At 33.0% G+C, this 17,956-nt stretch overlaps 1 protein-coding gene and 1 long non-coding RNA gene across 2 annotated transcripts in view; both read left to right on the forward strand.

The window, feature by feature from the left end:
• Window positions 1-17,956, forward strand: part of LOC136032340 (uncharacterized) — a 513,312-nt gene that overhangs the window by 80,609 nt on the left and 414,747 nt on the right. The window lies entirely within an intron of this gene.
• LOC136032339 (uncharacterized) overlaps window positions 1-17,956 on the forward strand; it is a 59,662-nt gene that overhangs the window by 39,767 nt on the left and 1,939 nt on the right. Inside the window, exons 2-3 of the mRNA XM_065712664.1 lie at window positions 7,055-7,372; window positions 14,470-14,641. Of these exons, the coding sequence (XP_065568736.1) occupies window positions 7,055-7,372; window positions 14,470-14,641 (490 nt within the window). The remainder of the gene's footprint in view (window positions 1-7,054; window positions 7,373-14,469; window positions 14,642-17,956) is intronic.

Raw genomic sequence — 17,956 nt, forward strand, 5'->3', positions numbered from 1 at the left:
CCTTTCATATACTGAGTAATTTCTGTACGTTTTAAGTTTTTAATGTTACTCCTTACTATCATTTAAAAAAACTTGGTTTTTTTATTTAATTTCTGGACGTTTTTGAATTATTGCATGTTTTAATCTTGGCTCTTCGCACATAAATAATCAAAATGAAATTTGCATGTTAATTAATTACAATCAATCGGAAGATTTTGAGGAAAAAGAGTGAGAGAGGAGGCCTAGTTACCCTCCTATGTCTTACTACTTAAAAAGGCAACTAGAACTTTTAATTTCTTACGAACGTTTTTGTCGGTAAAAAAATACTTAATTTACGAAATAGCTTAAGTAACAAACTTCTATATTCGTTGTTTTTAATACGCATATGAGTGGGTTCAACCCTCGTCGATACCTCGCTCTTTACACTAAAGTTTGAAATTTGCCCCTATTCCTTAAGAATGACCTCTGAATCACAAAGGCCGTAGAATAAATAGTTGAAGCTATTAAATATACTTTAGCGTAAAGATTGAGGTATTGCGAGGAGGTAAACTCCTGGTATGTTTAATAATTTTGTTCGTTCTAAGTTTTAATGCTGCTCCTTACTTTTAGTTGAAAAAACTTTTCAGTTTTATTTTTTTAATGTTTTTTTATAAGTAATTCTAGAAAATCCTGCGCCCCCTTAATTGAAATTCTCTTTCCCCATGAGAAGTTCCTCCATGGAAATATCCTCCCACGCAACCCACCCCCAACTCTCCCCCCCTAAACAAAAAAATACCCCTGAAAACGCCAGCAAACTTCCCAGTAACCTTTACTATATGTAAACAGAGGTCAAAGTTTGTGACTTGCAGCCCCTATCACGGGGACTACAGAGAGTAAGGCGTCCCTAAGGACATAGTTATGAAGCGTCTCGACGACGGTGAATAAAATGGCTATCTCATAATTTTGACCCGGGGACTTTTGAGGAAAATGAGCGTGGGAGGGGGCCTAGGTACCCTCCAATTTGTGGTCACTTCAAAAGAGTACTAGAACTCTTAATTTACGTTAGAACTATCCCTCTTGAGACAATCTAGGACCAATCAATCGATGCGATCACCCCTGGAAAAAAAAAGAAAAAACACAACATGCACATGTGATCTGTCTTCTGGCAAAAAAGCAAAATTCCACATATTTTAGATGGGTGCTTGAAACCTCTACAGTAAGATTCTCTTATACGCTTAATCTGATGATGTGATTTTCGTTAAGATTGTATGACTTTTAGGGGGTGTCTTCCCTTATTTTGTAAAATGACTGACTGATGATGGGTAAAACTGACCTTGATGAAACCTAGATATTTAAAATCAGCTTTAAAATGTGAGTCTTATGATATAACTATTGGTATCAAAATTTAATTTTTTAGAGTTTTGTTTACTATCGAGCCGGGCTGCTTCTTACTAAGTTTGTTATCTCGAACTGTTTGAAAGAAGCTTAATTTTAACCAAACTGATTAGTCAACATGATTCAACTATTGGTCCAACCTCTGCTTTAGCTCATGTTTGAGATGGAGCCTTTCAGCAAAAAGATTTGAATTTGGATTAATGGGACTAATAGAAAAAAAAACAACAGAAATTACGATTTTCAGACAACTTTAAAAGAGCTTTTGTTTTTCAAACCTTTTCCAAGATTCCTTTCCCATCATTGGTTTTAGTTGGCTGTAATTTATTTACTTACTGCAACACACATATAATGACACTTAATACACAACATAAGTATAAGTAAACACAAGTAACCAGAATTGCCAATACTTTTTCCTGAAAGATATCCCATGCGCATTGAAAATATCCGAATGCATACCCCCTCTTGTCCTCACCCCAGCATTTCAAATAAGAATGCTGGAGCTATGTCCCTGGCTGTAAGGCAAAATTCTGCGTGTAATTTTTTTACGTGTTCTTTTATGTTTTAGCCTAACAGCCTCATCGTTATTTTTTCTTTAAATTTGTATTTTCTTTCAATTTTAGCGTCCTTTTTTAGCGTCAGATTCTCATGTTTAAGTTTGTGTTAGAAAAATGATTTAGAATTTAATTTTACTAGCAGCTTACTTCTCACAACAATATACGTGGACAAAAAAAAGTCCTCATTGTATTGTAGTGGTGTACAACGGCACAAACATAACACATTTTTATCACATTGCTTGGTGAAGCCGTAATATCCACATATGTTCAGTTTTGAGAACTATTTTTCCAAATTTCAATAAATACTCATTAGATCAACCTGGACGGGGGAGGGGGCTGATAGTCATTTTTTTTTTATTCAAAGGAATTTATAAACGCATTTATAAACATTTATTTCCCCTGTAATAAAAAGACTGTGCAGTCATTGTCTAGTTTTTCACAAGCATGTAATCGCCTACGAACACTACTTAGCGACCTTTCAAACAAAATACCAAATGGGTTCTCGCCGGCGACCTGAACACTGACTTATTATCTAATTCCGACCGATCTGAAATCTTTCTCGATTATCTACCTGGAGGATTCCATCTTGCTGATAAAGATCTTCTATTTACTTATATTCACAACCGTGGTGGTCTTACTTCCAACCTTGATCATTTAATTGTGTCAGATTCAACTCTACTTTCATCAATATTTCATGTGGAAGACTTTAAAATCGACGACGGTCATTTACCAATCATGTGCCAACTATCTTGCTCCATGGCGACCTCTGTGCAACGTAACTCTCCTAAGTGGTTCTCAAAGTTAAATTGGGAAAATACCAATGTTCCACTTTATGTATTGACATTCTCCCAGTTATTATCATCTATTAAAGTGCCTTTCCACTTATTGCAAACATCTGTATCTACAACTTCAACCCGGATAGATATCAACTCGTATTATCAGCAAATAGTGTTCTGTCTAAAGTCTGCCGCTAAAACAGCTGTACCCTCCGAGTGCGTGCGAACGGGTATTCGCAATCCCTTTTGGAAAGTTGATCCTAAAGTGAAGATGGCCAAACAAAAAGCTAAGTTCCGGCTCTGTATGTGGATAGCCTGTAATCGTCCTTCTTCTGGTTCAGTACATCAAATAAAACAGAAAACCAAACGAGAGTGAAAATATTCCCTGCGTAGAGTGAGACTGAATGCTTGGAATGGTCTTTGTGACAAGAAATCCTGGGGTCGTGCTATAAACAGTGTAAAGTATTCACCTCCAATTAATTCGTCTCTTCGGCTATGTGACTTCGTTTCTCATTATAAAAATATTTTGCTTTCATTTAATATGAATCTCCAAAATCATTTTACAAAGCTTGTTAACTCAATCCTCCCAATTCGTATCAACCAATCTCAAGTGTTGTTGGTAGAATCTGGTGTTATACTCCGTGCTCTTAAGCAAGTGAATAAGTCTGAGTCTCTCGATAGTGATGATCTTTGCTTCAAGTTTTTTGCTTATGATTGTCCTGAACTGCTGAAGCATTTGCAGTTATTGTTTCAGATGTGTTTGGCACAGTCTGTTGTGCCAGATAGTTTTTTGTCCGGTTGTATATCTCCCATAGTCAAGAGGGGTAAGGAACCCAGTGCTTGCTCTAATTATCGTTTTGCTTTCCTCCTTCGCAAGAAGGATACAAAGAAAATACGCTCAGGATATTTTAAGTATTGCAAGTATTTGCTGCGTCTGCCTCGGTGGTATCGGAATCATACAGTCGTTTCTAAATTTGACATCGTTGATGCGCACTCGCGACTGAAACATTTATCTAAAGATATATGTCTTTAAACTCGGCAAATGATTGGTGTTTTTGACCCTCTTTGGCCATTTTTTGAATGGAGGTACTTTATTCATGTTGTATGTTGTTATGCTGCTATGTTATTTATGTTGTTATGTATTTTGTCTTGTTTTTTCTTTTTTTGTGTGTGTTTACTCCGCAGTTTAATGTACTTTGTGGGTTATAAATAAATTATTATTATTATTATTACTTTAAGTGTACACTGTTTAGTTGAGCGTGGTGCTTGTCTAATATTCCAATTTCTTATAACAAATAAAACAAACAAATAACGACAATTAAAACAACTAATAAACAGATAAAACAGCTTAAAAGCAATCAAATAAAACAAGCAGATATATAAAGTTGATACATAAATATATATTAAATAAATAAAAAAGATACATAAATGAAAACTGAATATAAAGCTGTGAGTTAACCCTTGACAGGCCACTATAAGAGCGGATACCAGGAAAAATCTCCAGCGCCGCCCATGTTATCTCTAGGTCAGACTATTGACGGAAGAAAATTTGTTTGCATGATTTATTCAAAATTGTCAATTTTAGACCATGTTGTAAAATTACAACATTAACCTCTCAAGTATATAAAAAAGGGGTGCTTTCACTTGGTGTGAAAGGATTTAAAACAATTGCTTTTGGCAGTGAGCTACAGTGGAAGATTACATTTTTCGCTTTCAAAGGTGGTATATCCTGATTTGCACTCTTTGCAGTGCCTCTGCTTGTCAGCTTTTTTTGGCCAGTAATCAAGTTCATTGGCTTGAGCAGATATTCCTGGGCAGATTCGGTTGCAACTTCGAATAGGGCTGGGACCTGCTTCAACATCTGCGGATGGTCTACCAAGTTTAAGTTGGGGCATCACATGCGCCAAGGCATACAACCCTGCAGCAACTTCAGACCTGAAGCTTCTCAAGATCATCGGCTCGTCTCTCTTTAAAGTCAGCGCTTTGACGTCTGACCTGAAAAGAAGCCAGCTATTGCAGATTATTGTGTCAATAGGCCACCAGAAGATTCTCATCTACCGTTTTCGTGTCCGAAGATGAGTTAGGCACATCTCTACAAGCATATCTGCTAGATCTATGCTACCCATATTATAGTTGTACTCATAAACAATGGCTGGCCTTTAAACTCCAACCCTGGATTTATCCTTGACCTTCCAGCATCCTTGACCTTCCAGCATCTGCACATATCCTGTGGTTTTATTCCTGCATACATCGAAGCCAAGCAAACCGTGTTGTTATCTAACCATTTCACTACAATAACGCCGGAATGAATTTCAGTCCTGTAATCTGAAGCTCCTCTCTCTCGTTTCTTCATTTCACCATCTGTGAGGAGCGGGCAGCCCTTCAGTCGTACTTTGTTTAGCTTACCAATACAAGGGAATGCTTTGATTTTGAGCAAACACATTAGTTTCAAGCTTGAAAACCAGTTGTCAAAAGAAATCTTGTAGTTCATTTTTTTCTGGCAAGGTACTTATCAGACGTAAAATTATGTTGCCTACGACTCCAAGATCTGGCTCTATGTTATCTTCAACAAGAGTACCCGTCCCTTGATAAAATTCAAATCATGTGCAAAACCTAACCCACCAGGTCTTCTGGATCTCTACTTCCCCAATTCGTCGGCTTTGTTCAACACAGACAGATCAACTTTTTTCCAAGACAGATCAACTTTTTCTATCTCTGCTTTTCTTCCGTCGAATTTTTCATGGATTTTCGATTTCTTCTTTGATTTTCCAGCACTTGTTGTTCCTGGTTGCTGTTGCTGACTGGAGCGTGGAATTCCCACCGAGTAATTGTCGCTGGGTTAGCCTCCACATCATCCTGTTCAAAAAGAAGTAGGGATTGTCCAGCAGAGGCAACAAGTCTTCATCAGGATCATCGATAAGATCTTCTGAAGACAGGAAGTCTGGATCACCGTTATCATCATCGTCGGATAAGTCCGAAAACAGGTCTTCTGGAATGTCAAAAATATACTTGGCAGTCTCTTTTGCTTCAATTCAAGGATTTTGAGCTTGTTTTCCTAGTCTGTCGTAAGATTCCGCCATCTAGAAAGACAATAAAAATTATATAACTTCTAAAATATTATATAGATTTTTTCTATGGATACGCTGGTCTTTAATAGTAACAACCACAAGCCTAAGACAAACAATATATTTTTTTACTATTGCGTGAGAATTTTTGGTACATGTTTTTCGTTTCACAATTTTGAGATACGATCGTTGTATTTTTACAACATGAGGAAATGTATCTTGCTGCTGATCCAAATTCTTGCTCACTTTGTAAATATCAACTACAGTAATTCTAAATTTTATATATTTTACGCACATATGACATACAAGGAATCTCCTACCTTTTCATTTTATTTTCAGTTTCTGGCTTAGAAATTACCTACCTTTTCATTCGTTTTTCTTATCCTTTGGCTTAGTGACTAGCTGTTTAGGCGAGGTGTCACACAGCAACTCCCCAAAGGCATCAATCGACTGCCATCTTTCTGTAAAATCGAAAGATGTTGCTAAAAGCAATATCTTTTACGGCAAGATGCCAGTCGAAGCTCAAAAAGTACAGTGTTGTTTTTCTACAACAATTGTCTCTACAGGGTTAAACCAATGGAAATCATCTAACTTTCCAATTCAAACTATCCAAGAACTGATTTTATTTAAAAGTATAAACATTAAATAAACTTTTTGAACTTTATCAAATTTTTGATAATGAACAGACTCAATATTTTTTCACTTGGATCTACACAATCCTTAATTCAAATACATGAAACAACTATCAATAAATAAAACATCAAATATTTTTACGCTTGTTTACTCTTTGAAATTTTTTTAGAAATGTGCCGGAAAGCCTTCAAAATTTAAATGTGGGAAGTTTAAATAGCAAAATTTAAATGTGAGAAACTTGAAAAAACGATAAAATATTTAGGGACTGGTGAGCCATCAATAGTACCGGGGGTTAGGAAATGTTTTTTTGATTTGATAAATATAGTTGCTCATCTTTATAAAATTCTTTGAGGCTAGGGCTTGCAAGGAAATGAATTGAATAGGTTGTAGCACTATTGTATACCCTGACCATTCCAAACTACTTTTCATGTGTGCCTCTTGTTTTTTTTCTACGACGGTTTTACATACTCTATATCATGTCTTAAAGCCCAATGTTATCCAAACATTGGATCTTGTTCCAGTTGCAATTAAATGGAATGAACTAATAAACACACCAAGAGATCTTTTTAGAAAATATTGATTATTAGTGTTAATTTTTATTTTTCAAATTTCAATTCTTCAATTTTTGATATTCAATTTTTCTTCCGTTAATTTTAATTTGTACTTTTTTCAGGCTTCGTTCAGCATGTGTTTTTCTTCCACTCTTATTCCTTGCCCTAATAGAGGGATATTTTCCAGCGAAGGAAAGATTCCTGCTCCTCAATCTGTTTAACCACAACAAAAAAATCATCGTTGAACCAACAATTGCAACAATTACAAAAACTGTAAATCCAACCTGTCTTCAGCTCTTGTCATCTTCATTGCCCTTATGTCAGAGAAAGAAGAGGCAAATATTTTTGAAAGATAATGCTAAAGCAAACAATTTTTTATACAGGGCAGATTTTGTTGAGCACCACCCTTTATCCCACCAGTTTGCAGCTCAATATATCAGGTTTGACTACTTCTTATTTTTAACCTATTTAAACTATGTAAAGATAGATATTTTTTGAGAAAAAAAGATGAAAGGAATCGTCAATTTTATAGTTAATTGTATGAAAAGGTGAAAAACTCTAATAAATAGGGCTTCAGAAAATAATAATTATTTTTATTAATTATTTTTACTAATATTATTATTTTTACTATATTATTTTTACTATATTTTTATTAATTTTAATTATTTATTTTTATATATTAATTATAAATATTAATATTAATTATATAATATTAATTATAATTAATTTATTATAATTAATTATAATTAATATTATTATTAATTAATATTATTAATTATTAAATATTATTAATTATAATAAATTAATTATAATTAATTTATAATTAATATTAATTATAAATTAAATATTAATTATATATTAATTAAAAATATTATATATTAATTATAAATTTTATTAATTATTAATTTTATTAAATATAATTTTTTTTACTATATTTTTATTAATTATTTTTACAGAATTATTTTTACTGAAGCCCTTATGTATCTTATCTGTTCATGGGTTAGGAGAAAAATAAATTTTTTAGCTGTTTCTCAAAAGCTGTTCTTCATGAAAAAAAGTATCACTGGAAGCACAATGGCATTCTCCAGCAAATCAATCAGTCTTTTATAAGACGATTAACTTTAAATGACTTGTAGGGATATTCATTGCACTAAAATTATGTAAAATATATCAACCTTCGAGAGACAAGTAAATTTAATATTAGTGAACATGTTGTTGACAATAATTTTCAGTAAACTTGGTGGATCTTTAAAACATTGTTTTTGCGACAAAGTTCCTGAACTAATAAAGTAAAGTAAAGAGTAATCCCCATGCTCCCTTGGATTATTATGCTAATTAGACCTATGCCAAGTGAAACCATATTCAAGATAACAATGTATCAAATTCACAAATTGACAAAATAGTATGTGAGAGCAGCAAAGTAAGAAAACTGAACTTTTATTTTTAATCTATGAATTTCATTAAAAAAAAACAAGCTTTTTGGCAGTCAGCTAGACTACACATTTCTCTAGTTGCGCTTTTAGGCTTTGCCAAAACTTTCTCAACCTTAGATCAATTATTTCTTTTGCCAAATTTTTCCTTTGTAGTACTGCCATTTTCGTTTTTTTTTTTCAAACTGAAATGTCGGCCAACCTTAAATAGTCATAAGAATTTTCTACGGAAATTGAAAATATGCTGAATAATTTTGTAATAAGATCTTTCATGCAAACTTTTGGGTGGAAAAAAAGGGGATATCGACAGAAACTATTCGCAACTCTTGATCTTCTAAATGATTGAAGCTGTCGCGTCTTCAATGGTATGCTTCTTTGGTGTTTCAATAAATTGTAAACCAACTTGTATGTTTATATATAATTAATATAAACCAGTTTTACCAGCAAATAAGTTTTTCAAACAAAAGTCGAATAATGTAACGGGAATAAAAAAAAAAAAAAATACAAAATAGACATAAGTGAATAACTGATAACCTAAACAAACAGAAATTACTGATAAACTATGGAGCCAAACCCAAAACTAGTGTGAACTGAGATAAAATTTGATGACGTCCCCTTTGTAATCTGAAAAGCAGAACATAATTTACAATTTACCGACCAAGAAATTTGTTTTAAGTTTTTACTATTTAAATTTGATAATCTAAAGTTTGATATGTTGCTCTAAGACTGTCTGTCGTCATTATGCAATACATATTTATTCAAAGAAAATGGTCAGTGGCGATAAAATTATCCATGTCAAAATTTTAACCTAATCATCCTTGCTATTCCTTTAAATTTTGACAAGTTTCGATTCTCGCTGTCCAGGTTTCATTGACCCGCTCAAATAATCGGTACAGCATATCTTTTGACCACGTTTATCTTTACTCTTCATTTTAATTTTTAGAAAGGTACCTCTGTTCTTCTTACCACGTGTGTGTTTACTCTTAATTTTCACGTTTAAATCGGTTAATTGCTATATGTAGCATGTTTTCTAACTGTGTTAGTCTTTGCTGTTCATTTTCATGTCCAATGTTCATATATATATATATATATATATATATATATATATATATATATATATATATATATATATATACACTTCTTATATAGCATGTTTTCTAACCGTATTTCTTTTAATTCTTCAGGCGGTAAGCCGAGAACCTCTTTTACCTCAGTTTGTCTTTGTATTTTTGACAAAAACGTCCTTTTCTTCCTACAATATATTCAGTCCATATTTTTTATTTTAAAGGTATAGTAGTTATTAATGAACTTTTCCACGTCAAAATTTAAGACCTAATAATCATTGCTATCATTTTCAATTTTTTTTAGCTCCTCTTACCTCGTCTTGCCTTTCGCCACTATATATTACAAAACCTTTGTTTCCGCAAAATAAGGTATTGTAGGCATTGATGACCTTGTTCATGTCAGAATGGCAAACCCAATCTTCATTAATATCATTTTCAAGTTTGACAAATTTTGATTCTTGCTGTCCAATTTGATTTTCATTTACTCTCTCAATTGTTCGATATATATATATATATATATATATATATATATATATATATATATATATATATATATATATATATATATATATATATATATATATATATATATATATATATATATATATATATATATATATATATATATATATATATATATATATATATATATATATATATATATATATATATATATATATATATATATATATATATATATATTTGTTGCATTGGAAACTCAAGAATAACATTTGTCCTCATGCAGAACATCATATTAAGCAATGCTTATGTGATGTCATAAGAAATGCCTATATTCTCATCAATCAAGATTTTTTTTTGTGCAAATATTTCACAAGGTCTCAATTTTTCGAAAGAATATAGAGCCGTTCTTAAGAAAAAACACGCAAGTTTTCTCATGAGAACTCCGAAAAAAGATTACGGGCGTGAGAAATTTTTGGACAGGTTTAGGCTCACTGATACCAGGAAATGGCACAGAGCAGTCAAGCAAATCTGAAATACTTGAAATACTCAGACAAAAGTCTGAAATACTTGACCCCTGCGCAGATGAAGGTGAAGTTGTTTTCGACGAGATGACAACCTATGAGACCCGGATGAATGTAAAGGTAAACTGTTCAGCTTATTTAGATGAACTTCCACTAAAACTGATTGCAGAATACGCCCCTTTTATTGCGAAACCTCTCTCAGTGCTGATAAACCTTTGCTTTTGTATGGAGATCTTTCCAGCTATTTTGAGGAAAGCCTATGCTACCAAATCTATGAATCTATCGACCAGAGACATTATGGTGGACTGAAAAACTGTAATATCTCAATGCTTCTAGTGAAGATGTATGATCTCCTAAAGTTGGATCATACATCATACATCATACATACAAGTAGTATGTACATATACATACAAGTAGTTGGACCATAGAAGTAGGATCATACATCCTAAAGATGTGTGATCTCCTAAAGTTGATCGAAAAGGTTCACAGTTCTTAGCTTTGATGCAATAGCCTTCTGAGAGGCATTGGATTCAATCAATCACTTTGTAGCTGCCCTTAATCCCTAGTCAATGTGGGGTAAGGAAAGACTCTTTATACTCGTGTTGGACTTTCTTAGTCAGAGGATGCAGAGTGTGTTTGCTTTCTTCGAGGGTGAAAGTGATTCCAAATGGTCTTCATAACCTGTAGAGCCCCTCAAGGCACTAAGCTTGTAGCTTTAGTATTCTTGTCTGTAATTAACTTCCTCATAATTGACTATGATTACCACTACATTTTCATGGATGGCCTGTCATTTATCCTGAGATATAGAGTACAAAACTGAGTTGTGACGCCACCATTCGCTTCAAATTTTGTCGTTGTTTTTACAAAAGATTGAGTTGAGCTAAAGCTTGAAATTAATCGGAACAAGTCAAAGATAGTAAGCTTTAAGCTGTAAAAAGCAATACTATGGAGCCAAATGTAACATTCCCTCTAACAAACAGTGTCAAGATCATTGGAGTTATTTTTACAGTTACTTAAGCTTTGCCACACACATTGAAACCGTGATTAATAACGCAATCACTAGTCTACGGACTTTAAATGGTATGGATAGGTTTAGTATGAACACGGAGAGTATTAATTATGCATGCATATTGCACGTCCACCCCATTCTGAAAAATATGCGTCCCCTGTTTGCGTGCCCTTATCACTTTAAACAGTGCATCTTTGTCAGAAGCTTGAATCGGTTCAGAACCGCATTGTCGATCGAAATCACCAATACGGGCAAGTAAAACCGAGGCTAAATTTTCTGAAGCAATCAAATTTCAAAACTTTTCAAAAATTAAAATGAAGCGCAAAGACAAGGGTGGTTTGGATGGATAAAAAAACGTTAATTAGAGTGTTTCAAAGATGAAAATGGACAGCAAGCACCAACGCAATTGAAAGATATGCTACTCATAACAACTAAGCGATTCAAATGTGAAAATGATGAGCAAATGCACACACAGTCAGAAAAACAGAGATGGCTTTTCAAAAATGAAAATGAAGACAAATGCGGTTAAAAGACATGCTGCATCGAGCATTTGAGCGAGTCAATAAAGCCTAGACAGTGAAAATCAAAACGTGTCCAAATTGAAAGGAATAGAAATGGTAATTAAGTCATGAATTTTATATGGATAATTTTATCACCACTGACCATTTTCTTTTTGAAAAAAGCAAAAATTTGGCGATATGTAACGAAATGTATTTCATAATAACGAAAGACTATATGAGTAAAACGAACCAAATAAATTGAAAGTGATAGCAATGAAGATTGAGGTTCCTTCCATACCATCAAAAATTTAAAGGATTGACTTGATAATTTTAGAAGAAAAGGAGGTTTTTTCCTCCTACTTCGACAATTAAAAGGGACAAAGTTTTTGCGATATGTCTTTAGTAATGACAAACGACAAACAAATGCAAAAGTTATTGGTCCCACAAAAATAACTAATTTAACAAAGCCACTCCTTTTAATTCATGTTCTATATGGGTGTGGTGACATCAAATAAATAATAATTTACTTTTAACCCACTAAAACGGAAGACAAATGGAGTAAATAAAAGATAAAGAATGAAATTAGCACATTTATACAAGATATTCGACATATGCAAAACAACCAAAACTCAACTAACAAAAGAGCCTATAAAACAGGAAACAACTTTTAAAGGAAAACAGGTGAAAATTAACGGATGAACAAACGAACTAAAGGGTGGAAGCCTGATTAATACTTAATACTAGGCTTTCTCATCCACTCCATTTTTTCTCAAAATCATTGGATCAAAACTATGCGAAAGCCAGTTAGCAAAAAAAAATACAATAATAATAAATAGTAAAATTTTGTTTCAATTATTCCTCTGCGGAGACCTAAAATCAAAACATACGTTGATTCCAAAAGGTTCAGAAATTAAATAAAAAACAACAAGTTTTTTTTGTAACTGAAAGTAAGTAGTGACACTAAAATTTAAAACGAGCAGAAATACTTCGTATTTGAATGGGGCTGCTTCATCATTAACGTCCCGCTCTTTATGCTAAAGTTTTTACTGCTTTAAAAATTAGAGTTGAGAGAAAGAGTCAAACTTTAGCGTAAAGAGTGGGCAGAAAAGGCAGATAACAGATGTGTGTCTCTTTTTATCTTTTTTTTTATCCATGGGTGATTTGAACTTAACTCAGAATCCCCGAAATACAGAATTATTTTCTTGTTCCGAAACTTACAATAGCGGATTAATAATGTACGCACTCTGGCAAAACACTCTTTTTTTTGTGATAGGTGAAATACCAGACAAGAAAAGTATTGAATGGTGACCAAAGCTATTATATAGCAATACAAGCACTTTTCTAGAATAATGACCATGACTAGCCACTATTTTCGCCAACTTTGAGTTTTCTTTAACATCTAGTATAGTATTGGTACTAAAAGTTAAAAGTTTAAAAGTCAAACACAAATAATCAATATTCAATGAGAGACGAACTCTCTTCAAGCTTTTTAACAGGAATTATACGGAATTCGAGAGTTTAGATCTAGAAGAGCTTAAAAGAATTTTTGCATCTGTATTTGTAATTTAAGAAATATTTACCAAATCACAAAAAAACAGAGGGAATAATTTGGAGAGCACACTGTGGATATAAATGCTCGAAAGATACGGTGAAAGACCACCTCCTTGTTGCATTCCCAAGTGGAATTGAATATTTCTATAAAAATTAGAGCAAAAATTTAGCTGAACATTGGAATTGCCAAATTGCCAAATTGCCAAATTGTAATGCCAAATTGATTCAGAGGATACATGAATTCAAAGTATAAATTGCACATTTTATTGAAAAAATTAAAACAAGTACGCAAGTATGCTTAGGGATGGTAATTCAGTTGGATTCAGCAGGTGAATCAGTTGGATTCACCACCAAAACTGGTCAATCCAACTGACAGAAACGTCAGCTCTAGAACTGATAATGGAAACATTACTTGAGCATGAAAAACACTGTTAGAAGTCTTTGACTGGTTCAGTGCACAAAAATTGACATCAGAGCCACTGGCTAAAGCCTATAAAATGACAGAAATTATAACATGGTGGACTGCTAACAACCAATACACAACCTGAATTTCAAACTGATTTTGATAGTTATCCATAATTTCTTACGTCAGCTATTGCACTGCGTTTTGGTTTACATTGACAGGAGTCATTATTTCCGTTCCCTTTGAAGAAGTGATCTATTTGTTTGATGAGCAGTTTGGTATTTGCCAGCTTCGATGAGTTCTCTGACGAGTTCTTCGAGCTCTTTTAGATGTTCAGGGCTTCCACTCTTTTCTCCGACCCATGAGTCTTCAGGAAAAAGAGTGATCTCAGGCAATGTTCTTTCGATTTCTTACGCACTTTTAAGGTTTTTCAAAATACATAGTCTTTGTCTGTTATACTATTTTTATGTTTTATGTACCTTAATATTAATATATTTCAAATTTTTCTCTCAGGAATTAATAGTTTAAGGATATATGTTTTGAAGTTTAATGAAAAAATTAATTTTTTTTTAATTTTACTTAAAAACAATTTTTTAGGCCAATGGAATTTTTTGACAATCTATTATATTATACTCCAAATGCTGTTAAGGTACATAAAGACTACAAAGAAACTGATCTTATTCAGTCTAGCTTCAAGGCTCCAGCCACTGCAGTGGGAAGATTTTTTCAGACTAAACCAAGGGTGATTGTAACAACTGACATTGCCACTGTAAGTGTGTTTTACCGTACTGTTAAGATATTGTTTCTTATTTTCTTAGCTATGAATTGATTGGGGATAAAATGAAGCTACTCTAAATATCAATGAATGTATGTTCTGAGAATTTGCTTTTAAACACAATTGTTTAGACAAATCATAAATTTCTGTAAACCTGACCTTAAACTATTTTTTCTCTCCTAAAAGAAGCTACAATTTATTTTTCTCAGGTACAATCGGAAATTTTGGAAAGACTTAATGTCGAAGGTTCTAATACAATTTAAAGACGTGTTTACATCAATGAGTTCGGTTGGACAAAGTTTCATTGTACAAGGGTTCAGTTACGCCATGATTCAGTCCACCTCCTATGCCATTGTTGGCTGAAATCTGATAAAAGATATATCCAAATCATCTGATACAAAAAAAATTACAATAACTATCTTGTTCAAAATAATAAAAAAATCAAATAAATTTGTCCTTAAGAAAGAAAAATCCAACAGTTTCTTGGTTGGATATTAAGAAAAGAAAAATGCGTGGTCCTGAGTCCCCAACTAAGATAAGGGAACACAATTGAAATTTTTAAAATGTTAAGGGGTATGTCAAACAAAATAAAAGATGTTGCATGTCAGAAGGCTGTAAGACGGGTAAAAAAACAATATCTAAGGAGTGGTTAAGAGAAATTTTCAAATAATATTCACGGAGAAGTTGAAAAAGTGACGAAGAGCAACCACTAGCCTCCTATCATTTATCCATTTATTTGCCCCTTTACACTTATTAACGTCTTTTAAAAACAATATTAATTAAAAGAGAAACAAGGTCTATTAGCTATGGTTACCTGTCCCCACAACCCCCGGGAATAATGGTTGTGAATGAAATAATTTTGACTCTAGGTTTGGATTAGACCCTAGGTCTTGGGTTTGGTTAGGTTAGTCTTGTTAGGCCTTGGTTAGGTTTGGACCCTAGGTTCGGGGAGTCCAGAGGTTTATGTTGACATCAATCAAAAGAGCCTGTCTTCATCAAATTCCTCAGAAAAGGCACATCTAATACATCTTATGAACAGGCAAGGGTGACACGTTGAAATTTATAGCACAACTAGTACTACCTCATCTACGGTTACAAATGCAATTGGTGGCGACTGCATATGTGACGCTTCTGACTGCGACCAAATCCAGACAATCTTCCCTAAAATAAATTAACTATTGTTTTTTTTTTAGCCGTAGACACTTCTGTCACAATCAGAAATGCTATAGGATAACAGGTCATCACTTTTTTCTGACATCGGAAAAACTGTCTCATTTTTTCCTTTTTTGTCATTAGATAAAATTTGAATCTTTCTATTTGTCATCAGATATAATTTTTTTTTCCTGCCATCGGATACAGTCATTTATTTTTATTGTTTTATTACCAAGTTCAATGCTAATATTAAATTTGTTCATGAGGATCTGCGACCGTATCCAGACAATTAGCCTTTAAATAAATTGTCTTTTGTTTTTTAGCCATAGTTCCTTCTTTCATCAACAAAAATATCATAGGATTGAAAATCAACAGTTTTTAAGCTGTCGAAGAAACTATCTTATTTTCTCTTTTTTTGTCATTAGATAAATATAAACTTTTTTCTTATAACTAAATATAGTTCAATTGGTTTTCTTGTTTTTTGGAAAAACTGTTATTGAAAATAAATTTATTTTCTTGATGATTGAATGAATACTGTCACCCGTTAGGGGCAGTAATCTCTTAGGGCGTAGTTAGTTTACAGCGTGTGATTTGTTTTTTTGTTAATAAACGAATTGAATTGAATCGGTTATTTGTCATAGCTCAGGCTAGCTTGGTGTCAAGCTAACCAAAAACATTCTTCACAATCTTCACAATCTGACTAATTTCAAAGCTAATATTAGTTTTTTTTCATTAGAATTTTAGCGGCTGGTGTTTTAAATATTTGCAAAAAGTTGTCTTTGCCTGGGGATGCCAAATTCAAACTGAAAGTATTTAAAGATTGAAAAACCCAACAACAATACCTTTGTAAGCAGAGTTTTTCTGAGCTAAAGACCAAGGCCCACATTCAATCAAAAACGGAACTAATTTCTTTTACCCCATTTGAAATACTGTCATTATTTTTTTCTGTCATCCGACAAAGCATCTTACTGTTTTCTGCCATTGAAAAAAGGTCATGAGCAGGAGTTTTGTGCAACTTCAGGTACTCCTTTGAATGACAAAAGTGTTTTCAGAAAAGTCTTCTGTTGTATTTTTGAAAAAGGCAATAACTGAAAAATTCTCCATCATTTTATCATACAGTTGTGAAAAAAAACTTCTATTCCATATATTTCTTGCAACATTATCCACAATTTGCAGTGATTGGTGCAATTTCTCTCTCGCACTTTTTAGCATTTGGTGTGGCTGGTGGATTACATTATGAAATTCAGGTACCGCTATTACATCTTAATTTAAAAACTTTTTTCTAGCGAACCTTTTTTTTAATTTTATACTTTCCATTAAACCAAAAATGAGGAGAAATAGAACGAAATAATAAATCTGATATTAACCTAACTCAAGTCAAAATCAATCAATAATGGAAATTCAAAAGGAGTCAGAAATCAAACCAAAAACGAGGAGAAATGAAAATGAGAAGGGAGAAACCATTTGATGCTTGACATCAAGAAGATAGTTTAGAGTTGCGGGTGCACTTAAAAAAAACTTGGGACGTTGTCTTGGAGAGCTGACTGCTTTCGAATCACTTTGAGTCGTAAAAAGTACACTCTAGTTTCACATTTGAAGTAAAATAAGCCCAATATGAAATTTATAGGACCATCCGTTCCTTATACCTTGCATACTCCAGAGGTTATTCCTTATGGCCCTGTTCCATGAATCTGGGAGGTATTGTGAACAACCCCCGTTACATTTTCCCCTTTTTACGTAAGCTAATTTATAAGTTACGTATATCTTTTACTAATAAAATATTCATAGAAAATTAAAAGTTGTAGCTGCCTTTTTAAGTAACCAAAAATCGGAGGGCAACTAGGCTTTCTCATCCACTCCATTTTTTCTCAAAATCATTGGATCAAAACTATGCGAAAGCCAGTTAGCAAAAAAAATATAATAATAATAAATAGTAAAATTTTGTTTCAATTATTCCTCTGCGGAGACCTAAAATCAAAACATACGTTGATTCCAAAAGGTTCAGAAATTAAATAAAAAACAACAAGTTTTTTTTGTAACTGAAAGAAAGTAGCGACACTAAAATTTAAAACGAGTAGAAATACTTCGTATTTGAATGGGGCTGCTTCATCATTAACGTCCCGCTCTTTATGCTAAAGTTTTTACTGCTTTAAAAAT

Source organism: Artemia franciscana, chromosome 10 (genome assembly GCF_032884065.1).
Source record: "Artemia franciscana chromosome 10, ASM3288406v1, whole genome shotgun sequence".
NCBI classification, from domain to species: Eukaryota; Metazoa; Arthropoda; class Branchiopoda; order Anostraca; family Artemiidae; genus Artemia; species Artemia franciscana.